The 17,704-nt window shown below is 38.7% G+C and overlaps 1 protein-coding gene across 2 annotated transcripts in view; it reads right to left on the reverse strand.

Annotated features, from left to right (window-relative positions):
* sipa1l1 (signal-induced proliferation-associated 1 like 1) overlaps nt 1-17,704 on the reverse strand; it is a 95,624-nt gene that overhangs the window by 32,538 nt on the left and 45,382 nt on the right. For both annotated transcript variants that reach the window (XM_085246249.1, XM_085246250.1), the window contains exons 3-4: nt 2,306-2,431; nt 149-1,665 (exon numbers count right to left, since the gene is read on the reverse strand). In XM_085246249.1, coding sequence (XP_085102375.1) covers nt 149-1,537 — 1,389 coding nt within the window. In that variant the 5' untranslated portion in view covers nt 1,538-1,665; nt 2,306-2,431. The remainder of the gene's footprint in view (nt 1-148; nt 1,666-2,305; nt 2,432-17,704) is intronic.

Below are 17,704 nucleotides of genomic sequence, written 5' to 3' on the forward strand. Positions count from 1 at the left end.
CTTTTCAGTGCGTTTTCAAAATACACATCTGCAGACTGCAGCATCAATATTAAAACAGCAGAACCCGAGAAACCGTTTTATATATTAAAATGCATTGCAATATTTGCATATATCTAAGAAAATATAATGACTACTCAAGCAGACCTACCTGTTTAACAGGAGAAATGTTCCTTTCCCCCTCTCCACCAATCTCATTCCTGAAACAAGGGCAGCTGAGAACCAAATCATTGCTCTTATCATCGCCAGGGTCGGTACCGCCTCCTGTCCCCTCCTTGCTTAGCTCTTCTTGGGAGCCACAAGGTGACCCATACACTCCACTCTGATTAGACGAAAGAGAGGACGAGGCCGAAGCAGAGGCGGCAGCTGCAGCGGAGGCACCAGTAGTGGTGTTTTTGCGTTTGGCTCCAGATTGCCGACTTTGAATCGCCTCATTGAGGTCAAAGAGTAGAGACTGAACATCAAAATGGGCAAATCCCTTTTGGCATGCCCAGGGTTTGGGAGGTGGTCCACTCTCATCCCCTTTCCCACCATCTTCAGCATCCGAGCCAGCCCTTGATGTGTCACCCTCCACCTTTACACTGCGCAGCTTACGGAAGATCGACTCTCCACCTGTTTCTGACTTTGACCTTCTCTTCAAATGCTTCTCTCGTTCCTTTAGCCGACTGGCAGGACTACCTCTGGCTGGACCTAAAGGTCCATCTGGCAGATCCAGAGCAGCCTGTTTTATGGGAGCAACAGTAAGGAGTTCTGTTAGCCTTTCTGGAGCTGGGCTTCGCTGATCCGGGGCCTCAGCGGACTGGTATCCCTTTAGCATATCAAAGAAGCTCTCTCCTGACACACCATGCTTGTCTATAGATGAAGTGCTGCCATATTCCCGGTGCATGGGTGTCCACCCGGAGAACGACCAGCCCTCGTTTCCATCCCCGTCGAGCTCACTGATAGTTATATCACTGTTACTGCGTTGGCGGATGCGTCTCATGCCCTTGCGAGGGGAACCCAGATAGCCATCCGGTGACAGGAAGCGATTGTCCTTTCCCTTGCTTTGCATCTTGCTCTTTAGTGTGTTGTGGATGTTGCGCAGCATGGATGAGTCCTGTGGGCTTATCAGGTGACCCAGCTTGGCTGACAGATTGCTATGGGCTGTGACGGCTGACACCCCCCCTCCTCCACTCCCACCACTCCCTCCTCCACCACCTCCTCCCCCTCTTTCAAGTCTTTCTCTATCTCCACTTCCTGACCCTGAAGAGCTAGTGGTGTTGGTAGAGCTGGGTGAGTCTGTTTCCACAGTGATGTGCCAAACACCCCCTCCTCCCCCATCTTTTCTTGGTGGCCAGTCAGCTACACGAGCCCGAACCCCCATCTTTGGGACACCAGGGTTGGTGCCCGTGGTTGAAGAAGAGGAGATGTGGGCGCTCTCACTGCGAGGTGGTGGTGCCCCTCCATTAGGCAGTCGCAGACGACGAGTGTAGAACTCATCGGTAGCCGACACCGAGCCCCCAACTGAGCGCTCTGTTTGAGAGCGCTTCAGACTGGTCATGACGGAGTCGGGAAATGGTGTTGGGAGATGGGAGGGAAAGGTAAGGATGGGGTGCTAATGAGATTAGATTCGGGTCAACATAACGGCCACTGAGTGAAGTGATTCAAGAGGCTAAGGGACATTTAGTGCTGTGGAAACAGAAAAGGAAAAGTAAACAGGAAAAATTCAATATTTTCTTTAGTAATATAATAGTTATTGTAGACCAATATTTAATAACTATAGTAGTATAGTTATCATAGTTGTTAAAGCTTAAGAACCAATGGAAAAATAGCTGAGTTTGAATTTTACAGGTCAAACACTGAGCCTTCAAAAGGTTTAATTAAAAATTGCAATATACATATTAAATTCAACACTTATCAATAGTTGCATCGCAATACTTGGGACATTAAGAGAAAGTTCACCAAAAAATCGAATTTATATTTTATACAAGGTGCATACAATGGAACTAAATGAGAATTGCCTTACAGCAGCATTGGATTTCTGAAAGCATAACCCAAAAAAAAAAAAAAAAAAAAAATGGTCCCAAACAGAGAACTACATAAATTTAAAAAAAAAAAAAAAAAAAAAAAAAAAAAAAATCATTGTAGGAACCCAGAGAGTCCATCTCTTTGGGGGGATTTTGGACACCATTACAGTCATGAAAAGCCTGTCATGTCTGGAGACGATATGCCCAATGGTCAGCTTACACGAAGACAATCTAGAAGGATAAATGGCGCTAATGATTTTAAGCATTAAAAAAAAAAAAAGGGGGGGGGGGGTATTTTGTACCTCTACAGTAGTGAGTCTTGATGAAGAGAAATTAGTTGATGGCCAACTTTTATTGTTGAAGACTCTTACAAGCAGTCTGCTTAGGAATCAGGTGACAGGGGACTCTTTCTATCTGGAACTCGGCAACTGAGAAGAACAGTAGAGAGAGAAAACAGAAAGCAAAGACAGAAGGAAACCGAAGACAAGTCAGATTACAAGGCAAATTACATTCAGTGCTACATACTCTTTAGTATTACATTTCTTTCAGATACTCTACTGCAGTAGTAAAGAAATAGGAAACTATGGTATTTTTGTGAAATTTTGAGATCCTCATATACAGCATACAGAATATACTCTAGGGTTTAGAGTCTATCCATTTTTACTGCAGTGTCAAAGATTAGATCCCCTGTTATTTAATTAACAGCTACGTGAGAGCCTAGTAATTTTACACATCAAGCCCAGTCTGCTATCTAGTCATAGGGAGTATCTCACAGCCTGTAAAGTTGAGAATGAAGTCTCCTCAGGCTCTTTAGAGTACATTAACCAGCAAAACCCTTTTTCCAAAATTGGAGCTTCTTAGCTTAGACTTTTCAATGTGTTCTAAAACTAGCAGGGTATTCAACAGCAAAAGTCTTTAAAAAAATGCTATATTTAAAAATATCTTTAAAATATTTTTCCCCCTTTCTCTTTATGCAATTGTGGATGCCCAATATTAACATGACAAATATTAAAAACATTTTTAAAAAAAAGCTTAAGCTTCAGCCTGCTCTAAAGTCAACTCCTCTTACTTCAGACAGTTTTTTTCCTTCTCTTGTATACTCATTATGTTATAGATCAGCAGGATTAATATGGCCATGTCCACCGCAGAGCTCTGGCTCATTGATAGTGGCAGGCAATCAGGACAAAGTTAGGTAAAGTTAGATTGTTTGGCAAAATGAATGAACTTGGGTGCTGGACCAAGTTGCAGTGCAAGGCAAGTAAACAGTTTTTTTTTTTTTTTTTTTTTAAATGTGGATCATGCAAAAGTACTTTACTAGACATTATTAGGTTAACAAAATATCTATTAGATAACTAGAGCCACTTAAGTACCTTAAGGATGGAGATTAAAGTAATACAGCAGGAAAAAAAAAAAAACCCTCACAGGATCCCACAGTAAGGATGGGCAGCTCATTTAGTCAGTCAAACACAATGTGGCAGTAATTGCTTTACAGCACTATTCACAAGTTTAACAAGGACCAGTATGTGCTCGTCTACTGGTGGGTCCATAATAATGCACCACTTCTCCCTTTCAGACCACATTCTGAATCACCATGGTGATACAGAGTTTTGTACGGTGCATGTTTTAGTAAGTGTGTGTGCGTGTGAGAGAAAGAAGAGTGGGTATTGATCGCTTCACACAGAACTCGCTGTGAGCAGTTTTCATGAAATTACCTTTTCTTGGTTTGTGGATTAACTGGGAAAACCACAACAATAGGTGTAACAGAGTTGTTGAGCGTTTTGAGTGTAATCTTTAATGTAAGTGGAACAAACACTGTGGATCGCTAACATGATTCATGGTTATGTCACAAATTTCTCCATGTCTTTAAAACGGAAACCATCTACGTGGTTCAGCTCCAAGTAGAAATTAAGATCTTTTTAATATCATCTGTAACCTAACTCTGATCTGAAAAAGATCTATGGTGCTTTGGTGTACTACAGAATCTGCTCAGTTTCCCAATGCTCACTGAACACCAAATTCTCTTTCATTTCACTTAAGCATATGTGTGTTTGAGCACAAGTATCTATTTCCCTTACACACATAATGAGGAGCCAAACACTAAGGGAACATTTTGGATTTCCTAAAGAGGCCTCTCTATTTTCTGCAGATTGTTTTGGGACAAAAAAAAAAGAAGAAAAAAACAATTCTCAATTGTCTTGTCTCCATTGGTGCATTAGTACAACTGTTTTCAAAGGGGTTACAATGATTTGCAAATCACCGCGTTTTACTTTTATTCATTTTTTCCAGAAACTCATTAGTAGAACAGATATACAATCATCTTGGGTGCTTTATAAACAGTTTCAAATGTCTCAAAAGAGAGCAAACTGTGAAACTGAAAGAACATGAATATAGATGAACCTCCTGCGAGCGATTTTCTTCTATGCCAGCAAAAGCTTGTCAAACTTTTTACTTCATTGGAAATATCAAAAATCAGTACGACGCTGGCATACTTTCAACCCACTGTAGACCAACATCGATTGGTTCAACTTTTTCCCCACTCGAGGCTCCTTTAATTAAACTCAAATGAACAGATATTCTCCCATTAACCAAAGCAGAAGAAGGGGCTGAGTAACTGTAAGACTGTTTCCCAATATTCAGACACATTTTGGTCCTATTACAGAATAAACTGGCCATTGCGGCTCTGTTTGCAGTACAGTAATCCCTGCAGTACTTCAATTGTCATTCCAAAATAGGAGATCTCTCGCTTCTGTTGTAGACTGTCTGACTGATAAAGGCCCTTGTGAATGAGGACACTGCTTGCACAATAACACCCAATCCTGAGGCTCATTACAAAAGTATGTGGATACAAGTTGATAACATTACTGACCTTGAAGCTAATCATAACAGGCTTCTTCTACCAAATAAGAACAAATTTCAATTTCTTCTTATCCAAATTAATGCAAACAAGAGAACAAGTGGATGTTCTAATCCACAAGCTGCTTAATTTGCACAAAATCCGCTGGGTTGATATTAGGCTAAAAATATTTTTTATAATTTTCTCATTTATATACAAATCTTGTTGACAACTGTTTTACATGTTCTGTTGTTACACAAAATCTGATTATGAATAGTTCTCCACCACACTCCTGCTTATTTTTGATCATTTCTGCAGAACATATCCTGGGTAAATAGTCCCATTATCCATTTGGCTGTGCAGAGGTAAAAACAAAGCACACATGCTGGTATTTTGAACATATTCAATCATTCAAATCAGCACTGTCACATCAGCTATCACCATCAAAAACAGCACATTTGTTTTTACCTCCCGTTCCACAAAGTCTGCTATGAACCAGTGTCGTCTCCAAGATACTACCACTCAAAAACTGTATCCCGAATAACTAGCTGCAGAGTGCCCTTCACTTATTCCACAGAGGATTGCGTAGTACTTTTAATAAAATAAATAAATAAATAAAAAAAATGAGTTGGATAGTACGTGGAGAAAAAAAAAAAACAGTGAAAGAGTTTCAGAACTGAGCAAACAGGAAGAGGATTAAACTGTATGCTTGGCTGGAAGACTGGCAATTCAAAATGAATGAATGTGGCGTTGCACGCATCTATGCAGCCACTGAGGACCAATTATACTGACAGATACTCAGTAACCTTTAGCAGTGTCTAAATGAGGTCGATTCCTGAGGTAAATGCGCAGCATCCTTGGCCCAGTGAATGTAATGGCTGCTGATGTTATCTGTTGGCCCAGCTGGCAGGAAACTGTCAACAGAGGGACTTATTTACTTCTTACAAATGATAGTGGCTGGGACCCCAAGCACATTATCACACAGTGAAAGCGGATGTGTAATATCATATCAAGCACTTGATTGAAAAGATAAAAATCTAGAGATTTACACGAGAGCAAGTTCAATTCTCTACAGTGGGAATTTTGCACACAAAAAAACGAACCCAAAAATAAAATTGAAAAAAAACAAAAACATGATTTTTAATTTGACTGTTGTGCATTTGCAGATGTCTTACAGCTTAGTCACTGTAAATTTCCATAGTAGGAATCATTACAATGGCTAGTACTTTGTTGTACATACAGACATATAAATGTGTCGAGACGTACTTGGAAAAATGTAAACTAACTGCAATACTGCAGATTTACTATGTATTATAATAAATCAGATATCATAGGGCGAGAGGCGGGGTACAACCTGGCCATTTTAGAATCACCAATAAACCTAACCCCACTAACTTAATTTCTTTGGACTGAGGAGAGAAGCCGGAGTACCCAGAGAGAACCCGTGCAGAAACGGGGAAAACACACAAAGTCCACACAGAAAAGCCCCAGTCAGATGATGGATTTGAACCCAGGACCTTCTTGCTGTGAGGCAATTTGTTAGCACTGTTAAACAATCATTACCATTTATAAAAGAAATAGTATAACTGGCATTAGCGTTGTATAACTGACATCATTACCATAAAAAAAAAAAAAAAAGCAGGGTTTGTTTTGGCTCAGAATGGCTGTGGGGATGACTATGTACAGAGGTACAATGAGCTAATAACATGGGTTTTTTTTAAAAAGACAAGAAATGATTATAATGCTGTAATTCTGGTGATTTTCCTTTTCCTCTGGCTCAAAACCTCTGAGGCAACAAAACCATGAACAGGGGCGTTGGCTGCTTGTTATCACTGGGTGCACCCTTTAAATATTCCTGTGTTCTGCTACAAGAAAACATTTCTGCTTTAAAGTAACATTCAGAATGTGGAAACCCCTTTGTTGTAACCCATTAATTTATCTTGAATTAAGCAGTCAATGTTTGGCGACTGGCAGTTACGGCCCTTTCCAAGTAAACGCTCCACATCATTCCAATAAAAGTTTCCATGAGGATTTCAACCTGGAGTTAGTGTAATTGTCTGAATAAGTAATCACTTAACAGCGACTTCAGTGTGACCTCATTACCAGTAAGAGATGATATGGTTTGTAATTCCCCCGAACATTTCCTGCAAAGAATTATGTAATGCTCTACCAATTATTGTGGGTACAAACGTCACGTCTAGAACAGATGGTTTGTTGCATTCACTCCCACACATATACACACTTCCTTTTATATGGTGAAGTGGCTGATGAGTGTAGTTTTCTGTCATTCAATAAAAATAAACCAACATGAAACTTCTCATTGAAGTAATACTGCAACTTGAGTTTTGTAATTGGAACACGTCAGCTATGTGTGACATCAGATGAAAACCATTAGACACATTTGTCATTTTTTCAGCGGTGCATGTTAAAAAAAAATGGTAATGATCACCACAGCTGATGTGTTCTAACTATAGGATGTAAGTTAAAGTGTTACTACGAGTGTCTACACTCAGTGGTAACTTCGCTTCTTACACTCTTAAACTGCTTGTTTTACACAAATATCTAATCAGCCAATCACATGGCACTAACCCAGTGCATTTAGGAACAGTTCGAACCAAGCATCAGAATGAGGAAGAAAGGCGATTTAAATAACTTGGAATGTCGCATGGCTGTTTGTGCCTGTCTTTGTTGGTCTGAGTATTTCAGAAACTCCCCACACAGCCATCTCCTAGGTCTCTCGCCAGAGAATGGCCTAAAAAAGAGAAAATGTGAGATGAAGTTCTGAGTCAAAATGCTTTGTTGATGCCAGAGAAGAATGGCTGACTGCTTCTGTCACTTTATGACTACTGCACCCATCTTCTGATGGCTGCTTCCAGGAGGATAACGCATCACGTCACAAAGCTCAGATCATCTCAAACTGCTTTCTTGAATGTGACATTGAACAGCTGTACGATGCCGTCATATGATTATGGACTCAAATGTCTCCAGCCCCTTTCTGAATCTATGCCCTGAAGAAATAAGGCAGTTCTTAAAGGGGGGCCTACCTGGTAACAGCAAGATGTACCTAACAAAGTGGCAAATCAGTGTAGATGTTAATATTTAACTGGGCTAGTTAGTATAGTAAAATAATGTATTAGCAAAAACACTGATGAAGAATAAATAAAACTATGGAGTATTAAATTTTTTTTTTTTTTTTTAATGTTTCTGCCAGTCTAAAGTTGCCATTAAGCAGTCCAGGTGTGCCGGTGACTGTCACTGTGAGACTATTAATATGCTTCAGTGCACAGTGAGTCATGCACCTGAATATTACAGAGCAGATGAGTTCTCACTGACTGATGGAGGCTAGTTCTGCACCATGAAAAGAGACCGTTAAAGAGGCGGCACATAAAGTTTAGGAATAAGTGCATTGAGTGTGAATGGTATGGTATGTGTGTGCATGTGAGCAGATCAGGTGCAGAGAAACGCTACGATTTGTTTCTTCAGTCCATTCAATTAGTATTTTCAGAAAGGTACAAAGAAAATTGATAGTCTCCATTCTTTAATCAACCTGTATTGTGTAGAAGAAAATGGATAGTTTTCCCAAACCTGTGTTTAGCAAAGATACTCTAAGTACCTTCCAATCAGAGACCAGACAGAAGTGTGGAGGCAGAAGATTTAAGAAAACCATAAAAGAAAAATAGGAGAAGAAAAAAGAAGCATAACTCTCTAACTGTGATGTTTTTCTGTTAGTAGATATTTGACAATTGCACACCTGTTTCCCCAGACAGACATCATTACTACACCAACTGGTGAGTCAGGTCAAGTCACGTCATGTTTTTCTACGTCCTGACAACGCATACTACGTTATGTCTCAATGGTTTTCACAGGCTCAAAGCAGAAACAGTTTCTAAGCCAAAGCTTCAAGCTGCAGGCTTCTGGACTTGCAGTATATAATGGGGAAAACCTACTGAGCGTAAATTCAAAGAGATGATGATGCAGACATTTAGTTTGCATTTCCATGTCTCTCTCTCTGTCTGTCTCATAAGTTAAACAAACAAAGCAAACAGAGAGATAATGAGCGCTGTTGCATCACATTCTTGTTTTCTCACCCATGTCATCTTTCCCAGGCTCAGCAGCATTACATACTCCAACTTTCATTTGGTTTAAACCTTCTGCCAATGTGGCCCGACAGTTTCAAATATTTTGAAACTTCCTGAAGACTTCAGCAGTTCAAAAGTATATAAAGAGACATTTTAAAAAGTAGCACTGATGGTTTTAAGTGTTCTCAGAAATCACAAACATGTCAACAATAAGAGTTCTGCATAAATGATGTCCCCTAAACAACGAAATGTGTGCTTGTCACACAGTAACAGTCATGACCTACAGCACTTTTGAATACTATAGAGCTGTTTGAAAGGTAAACAGCTTTTCATCTCAGCTTGTCTGAGCATAGATGAGGAAATGCTAGGCCAAGACACAGAGAAGATAAGGAGAAAAAAATAAATAATAAAATCAAACATTCTCTTTGAAAGCTGCCAGGCAGCAGGCAGTCCAAAGTGTTGGAGTTTCTGCTCAGAGCCTTTCAAACTGAAATTGTAATTGTGTGGAAAGATGAACGTGGTTTGCAGATTTTTTTCTTTCCTCCCTCTGCAGAGCTTGGTGGTGAGCTTGGGGTCTCCTCTCTTGCTCACTAAAATGTAAGAGGGGACTTTTGAGAGCTCTGAAGGTATTCTTATAGTTTATTCTACAGCGCTTCCACTTCCCCAGCTACCACAGAATAACAGTGGAAGGCGGAGAGCAGCATTGAGATTTGAGTGATGAGAGAGGGTCTGTGTGTGTATGTTAGCAATAGTTACAGCAATGGGCAGTCACTTTAATGCTGGAATATATGCATTCTGCTCAGGTACTAGGTATCTATGAGCTTTATTTTTTAACACAGATAAAAATGACTTTGGTAGATAGCACAGGTGTTAAGGCACCAGTATACCTGCCTCTGGTGACTGCGCCACCATTTCATTGAACAGATTTACTCAATTTCATTCAATTTTGCACTCAGTTCTTATGAGGCCATTGGAGTAATGGTGTCCTTAGCAAAGCCACACCTCCTGCACTGTGTGTTGTAATCTTCACTTTACTGTTCTAAAGTTTTGGCCATGCGTGCATGTTAGTGCATGCAAGTTGCTCCCTGTGAAACTGCTGCCTCTCCCCAAATTTACAATGAGACTTGGGAATTTTCACACCTATAGCTTGTTTGCTCTGGCCTGAATTAGATGGTGAGTTTGTTTTTACAACACAGAAATGTCCAAGCAAAGCAAAATGTGCAAGGAAAAAAACATGCGAACAGTAAATACAGAAGGAATCTCCTGTTTTTCTGGTGCATGTGTGAGAAACAATGTTAGTAAGGCCATGGTTCATTCTCCGCCTGGATACTACTACTATTATTTAGGTTTCTGTAGTTTGCATGGATCCAAGAATACAAAGCATAGCCACAAGGTCCTTTATACCTTTTAGAGCTTCTATCAGCTGTTGGTAAAAGAAAGAGAAGACAAAGTTATCACAGAATTTTACAGCTTCCCCCCCCCCACCCAATTCTCTGGATTTCATGACTTTACCGTTTTTAAAACTACTCTCACCTTCAGTTGTTTACCCGATTTCCATGTACTTGTTTTTACTCATTATAGCCGGCTGCGTGTGAACAGCATTAATCATCATTAAGGGCTCTCCTTGTGGCGTAGCTCAACTTACTCACCAACCTCTGTCTTTCTGTCATCAGCAGAGAAAGAACCAAGCGAATCACTAATGTATTTTCACAGTTACATTATGGCGGGTGGATACATTAACAGAAAGGTCTGACATACTGGGTTGCCTGGGTGAAAATTCTATCTTATTGTACAAAAGTCACTGGAAGAATAACAACGTATCTGGTGGAAACTCAGAGAATGTTGCACATCATCACAGATCAGAGATTCAGATTGTTTTTATCTATTATGCTGGTACTTGAGTGTGTTATTTACTGGCTCTGAATGCCATACATCAAAAAGATTCACAGTAGATTTACAGTATTGGTTAATACAATGTGGTTTTCAAGTACCACATGTAGCACACTGTATAATTAAGCTTTTAACAGATTAATTAGGAGAGAGCAACACCTTAACTACTTAGGTTACTTAGGAGAAACTGACTTAAGTGCCACTTATGCTTTGATCAGATAGTAAACTGTCTACATCCTACTAGCTTCCTAGTGCAAATAACCTTGTAATGCCCAATTGTGCCATTTACCCAGGCTTCACCATCATCTATGCCAAAAACAATATTTCACTTGAGAATTCCTCAGAAGCAGAATACTGCATGTGAGAAAGAATAAGTTAAGACCGCATCCTGACCAGATTCTCTAAACACTGTCCTGAGGTCATTAACATGCCTTGAAAGCAACACTCAGAGCTTTCCTACATCCCCTGCATGAAAGCATGTGTATACATGTTTGTATTTGTCCCACAACTAAACATCAGAAACCAACTATGCTCTTGGACAATCAGGAATTTTGGTGAGGTACCAAATGGGGGTTTTAGCACAAAGACAAGTCAGGTAAGTCACCAACTCTATATCAGAATCAGAATCAGAATACTTTATTCATCCCGAGGGAAATTAGGGGTTACAGCAGGCAGCACGCTAATGGCGCATGCGCACTCATGACCATAACTGCTGATTATAGCTAAATTTATTGAAGCATAGTATCCATTTTTAGTTTATGAAATGATCTGAAATAGTAGGAATATTCAAAGATATTTCTCAAATAAGGCAACAGAGTCAATGCCTTTAGCGAATGTGGACCACTTGTGCTTACGAGCAAAGTCAGCCTCCAGAGGTCCATTCTAAGCCAAGAAATACCCTGCCGCCGTGTGCACTTTAAATCACACAGGACAGCATATGGGTCATGCAAGTTATGATGAATCAGGTCCATTAAGCCAATTGCCCTCATGAAATGCTGGTCTATTATTCATGCAAGCAGAGATGATTTTTCTGAGGATAAAGGGTGGTTAGTTAGTAGCAAGCTACAGTGACTTTTCTTTTAGGTGTATCAACTTGACTCGTACTTTAACTCCTCTCTTGTCTTTGACTTATGAGCATTTTTTACTTTTCATATGTGGTCATTCATACATGACTGAAGTTAGACTCAAGTTAGACTTACTTAAAACAGCATCCTTCAATGTGAGTTTAAATAATATTACAGCAAACCCAGCAAAGATAGCTCGACATTTGCACTGAAAGTACATTTTATTGGTAAGATCTGTCGCAACATGCAATACAGGTATTAGGTATTGTTATAGTAATAACATTATTATCATTGAATAAATATTAATGTAACAACAAGCTGTAGATTACACATTTATGCTCTGCCTAACTTTGTTTGCATCCAGCTGATTGTTGTGTTCATGATGTTCCAAAAGCAAGAGAGAAGTTCTTTACATTTTTAATTTTTATTTATCAGCTGATATTTGAAAATTATTTACATACGTCAGCTGATAATATCAGCCCTAATAATATCGGTCGAGCTGTAATAAACTACTCAAATTTTATTTCCAACTTCCCAACAATCCATGAGACAGATGTAAAAAAATGCATGCATGCATACATGCATTCATGCATACATTTATTAAATTCCACCTGTATAAGTATAATGTAATTAGTGTTGGAAAGCTTAATCATAGACAAAAACCTGCTAGGGGGTGATACCTGTGGATGCAAAAAGACCTGCGATCCCATAGCCTATAAAGCTTTGTGGCTTAATCCTGCTGAGTTTGTGGGCTCACTCACACATTTAGCGTCACACTGAATACAAAACAAATTCGATTTTATAATAGAGTGTGGTTTTAAAGCCAGACCTGCCGCCTTCTCATTACATGTGGTTTCAAAATAGTAAGATGGTGATGACAAAAATCCTGCAGCCACCTCAAAGTAGCTACAACCATCTTTTATACTGTCTGTGTGCTTGATCGGTTTTCACAGACGGTCATGTTTTATATACTGATTTTACAAACATTTGTGTTGCTAAATCAAAATAGTTGAGTTGTTTTCATTTGATGTGTGATATGTCGAGCCACAGTATCTACTATTACTTCAAAAGTAATTACTTAAAGAAAAAAAAAATCTCTTCATTGCATTGCCTGAAAATCAGTTATTTCTGTCACTTTTTCCTGCAAAATGCATACTGTCACACCTTGTTCAGTCTAGTGTGTCTACATAAAGATAATAAATAAGTAAAACACTGAAGAAGGCACACGCAGACAGACTTCAGGTCCTATCTGAGAGGTTCCAATCCATTTACCATAGCCCTACAGTGCCTAAAATAAGCAACTAAATCTACCGAAGGCATTACGATTGATGGCAACTGTACACGCAATAGCTGCAAGATCTGAGAGTGCTTTGAATACTAGCAAAACTACATATTTGAACATGAACTTGAAATTAAATAAAGTTAGTTAATCTACATAAATCAAGGAGTGAAGTAGCTTGCACTGATAAACATTTACCACATTCAGTAACTCTGGCATTAATGCACAAAATGTCGTCATCATCATAATACAAACTGTTCGGCTGCTTAGCGTTTAAGATGTCGTTTTCTGCACTGCAACTTGTCTCAGCCATTCTAACTTCAGTAGTGAGGGTGGCATAGATAAATATGCACCCATTAATAGAGTTTAATTTGGCTTTATGTGAGCAATCCAGCTCGTTTTGATGTTGTTGACAGCAAAAGTCCATTTAAAGACACGTTTAAAGAAACCAGGCAAATAGATCAGTCTGCAGTGCACAGACAGCAGCAATGAAGCTGCCTGGTCTTCTGCAACTGCCACCTCCACACCACCGCCAACAGCCCACTAATCTGTGCCAATCAGATGACGCTAAACAACCATTTGTTGTTGAATTGGGCACCAGTACACGCCCCCTCCTCATTTCAACAGCCACTGCAGACCCTAGCAAAATGCTGGCGATGTAGCAAATGCAGGCACAGCAGTGAGGGTGACAGAAATAGCAGAGTGGTGAATAATAGAGAAAAAGAACTGTGGTGTAATTAACATGGTGGCTGGGGGCTGATAGAGGGGCCGTACAGAGATAAAGAAAGGCACTGAAGAGAGGGTGCTGTGAAAGAGGATGTAGGAGAGATATGAAGAGAAAAGATGAGAAATTAAAAGAATAAAAAGAGTGAAGAGAAAAGTTCTGGAAGACAAAAGCAGAGAAGCAACTTGTAAGAAACAGGGTAGGTTAGAGAGGAAAACAAACTAGGTCTCTGTCATCTAATCTAAAAAAGTAAATAAAAACACTGGTAACTGGCAGAACTGTCATATTCAAATTATGTGGCTTGATTGAGCAACAATCCCACAAAATCAACAACTATAAAAATATAAAGCGCTTTCATGCGTAGTTCCAAAGAAAATCCCAGCTGCTGCTTAACAAGACAATCCAACGTATCAGAGAACTGTGGTACACAATAGCTGTGAAACTGAGGGAGACAGAAAAGGACAGAAACGGAAATGTAGATAATTACACGTTTCTCAGCAGCAAGTACAACTCAACATGGTCTCGCTTGCTCTGGTTCAATTCTGCAAAGCAAGAGGATCGTTTAACTGGTGACAAGTCATGCATTTGGATATGAAACAAGCCTACTGAGTAAATTAGGACGTCTTGTTTTCCACTGCCTCACAGCACAGGTGACTTATTTAAAAAACAGAGAGAGAGCCATGGATTGCAGCCATCAGAAACGAGCTGCAGATTTCCAAAATGGCGCAGCTCTGCGTGGGCAACAGTGAGCTAGAACAGCACTGCAGTAAGAGAGGAGTGAGTAGGACTGAGAACGAAAGCAGCTCGCTCTCCAGTACTTGTTATATGTAGTAAACATGTAAGCCGAAAGAGGAGGATAGAGAGAAACGCAGATAGCAGTTCTGTACATTCAAATGCTGTTGTTTTCTGTTGTTTTCATTCTAATTCCATTGTTTTGATTCAAATTCTGTTCTGTACATTCTAATTCCATTGTTTTGATTCAAATTCTGTTCTGTTCATTCAAATTCCGTCGTTTTCATGTTAATTCCGTTGTTTTCATTCTAATTCCGTTGTTTTCATTCTAATTCCGTTGTTTTCATTCTAATTCCGTTGTTTTCATTCTAATTCTGTTGTTTGAATGAAAACAATGGAATTTGAATGAAAACAATGGAAGTTTAAAACAAATTCCATTGTTTTCATTCAAATTCTGTTCTGTTCTAATTCCGTTGTTTTCATTCAAATTCTATTCATTTCATTCTAATTCCCTTCTTTTTATTGCAATTCTGTTGTTTTCATTCAAATTCCATTGTTTTGATTCAAATTCTGTTCTGTTCATGTTAATTCCGTTGTTTTCATTCTAATTCTGTTGTTTTCATTCTAATTCTGTTGTTTTCATTCTAATTCTGTTGTTTTCATTCTAATTCTGTTGTTTTCATTCTAATTCTGTTGTTTTCATTCTAATTCTGTTGTTTGTTTTAAACTTCCATTGTTTTCATTCAAATTCCATTGTTTTCATTCAAATTCCATTGTTTTCATTCAAATTCTGTTCTATTCTAATTCCGTTGTTTTCATTCAAATTCTATTCATTTCATTCTAATTCCCTTCTTTTTATTCAAATTCTGTTGTTTTCATTCTAATTCTGTTGTTTTCATTCAAACTCTGTTCTGTACATTCTAATTCCGTTGTTTTCATTCAAATTCCATTGTTTTGATTCAAATTCTGTTCTGTTCATTCAAATTCTGTCGTTTTCATGTTAATTCCATTGTTTTCATTCAAATTCTGTTCTGTTCTAATTCCGTTGTTTTCATTCAAATTCTATTCATTTCATTCTAATTCCCTTCTTTTTATTGTAATTCCGTTGTTTTCATTCAAATGCTTTTGTTTCCATTCTAATTCTACTCTTTTTATTCAAATTCTGTTGTTTTCATTCTAATTCCGTTGTTTTCATTCAAATGCTTTTGTTTTCATTCTAATTCCGTTGTTTTCATTAAAATTCCGTTGTTTTCATTCTAATTCAGTTCTTTTTATTGCAATTCCGTTGTTTTCATTCTAATTCCGTTGTTTTTATTCAAATTCCGTTGTTTTTATTCAAATTCCGTTGTTTTTATTCAAATTCCGTTGTTTTCATTCAAATTCCGTCGTTTTCATTCAAATTCCGTCGTTTTCATTCTAATTCCGTTGTTTTCATTCTAATTCCGTTGTTTTCATTCTAATTCTGTTGTTTGAATGAAAACAATGGAATTTGAATGAAAACAATGGAAGTTTAAAACAAATTCCATTGTTTTCATTCAAATTCTGTTCTGTTCTAATTCCGTTGTTTTCATTCAAATTCTATTCATTTCATTCTAATTCCCTTCTTTTTATTGCAATGAATATACAGTAAGGAAACCCTACTCCTTCCTGTTGCTTTCAGACCCAGGGCTATGCCAGCTTGTGCTTTTGCCAAGGAAGCAGTCTCATATTCCAACAGGAAACACATCTCAGCCTCTTCCTGCTTACCCAGAGGAAGTGGCAGGTCAGATGGGGAATGGATGAGACATTTATTCTCATGACTAAAGTCCAGAGTGTTAATTTCCAAGAAAAAAATATATATATAACAACATACAAACTATTGTATTAATAACAAAGTTGATTATGCTACATGTCTTCTGCTTTTGATAACATAAGTATTCTTCGATTCCAAATTTCCCCCATTTTAAATAAAATATGTTTAACTGTGTCTTCATTCTTCATCTACTCTGCCCTTTTAGTTTTGCTCTTATTTTAATGGCATTTGAAACAATATACAAAAGCCACCAAACCCAGGTATGCTACAAAAATTCAAGCTTTAACAGTATAAAAAAAAATATTTTTTAACCTAAATAAGTATGCATAACTACATTTTTTGCTTCTAGAAAGTACCACCCGATCATGTGTAGTCAGCCCAAACAAGCAATCCACCTATGTCAATAAATGAACTTAAATACGCTCACCGGCCACTTGTTAGGTACGCGTGTTCAACTGCTCATTAAAACAAGTAATGAGCCGGTTGCATGGCAGAAATCCATGGCAATTCTCTGGGTGAAAATGCCTCATTAATGACAGAGAACACAGGAGCCTTCGAGCTCATAGGACGGCAGCAGGAGCTCAAATAACCAGTCGTTGCAACAAAAGTGCGCAGAAGAGCATCTCCAAACACACAACACACTGAACCTTGAAGCAGATGGTTTAGAGCAGCAGATTGACACTGGCTGCCCAGCTGCCAGACAAAAACATCAAACTGATGTTATAATTCACTTAGGCTCACTAAAATTGGACCAAAGAATAAAAAATTAAAAAAAAAATAGGAAAAATGTCTCTCTATCTCAATTTCTGCTGCAGCATTTAGATTTTAGGGCTCAGACTCCAGTGTATATACACAAAAAAAAAAAAAAGCATGGCTCACCCCTTCCTTGTACAATGGCTGACACTGGTGGCAGTGCTGTAATTATATGAGGAATATCTCCTTGGCACATTTAGGTTCCCTTAATGCAAACCTAGCACTGTTTAAACACCAGAGTCTAGTATTGATGGTGACCACGTCCATAGGTCATCAAGGGATGCTTCCAGCGGGATAACACAGCATGTCACAAAGCTCATAACAGATAACTATTTCACAACTATGGGAAATTCTGAATCACCAGTTAACCTACACCCGTTAACTGGATGTCCTTTGATTGTGGGAGGAAGCCGGATTAAACCGAGATAACCCAGGACCTTCTTGCTGTGAGGCAACAGTGTTAACCACCATCCCACTGCTTCCCAGTCAGACACAGGAAGCTTACAAAGCTCAGATCATTTCTAATTGGTTACTTGAACACAACAATGAATTCAC

This window comes from Mchenga conophoros, linkage group LG15 (genome assembly GCF_057382185.1).
Source record: "Mchenga conophoros isolate Kocher_MC1m ecotype Shallow Benthic linkage group LG15, M_conophoros_male_GT1.1, whole genome shotgun sequence".
Lineage (NCBI taxonomy): Eukaryota > Metazoa > Chordata > Actinopteri > Cichliformes > Cichlidae > Mchenga > Mchenga conophoros.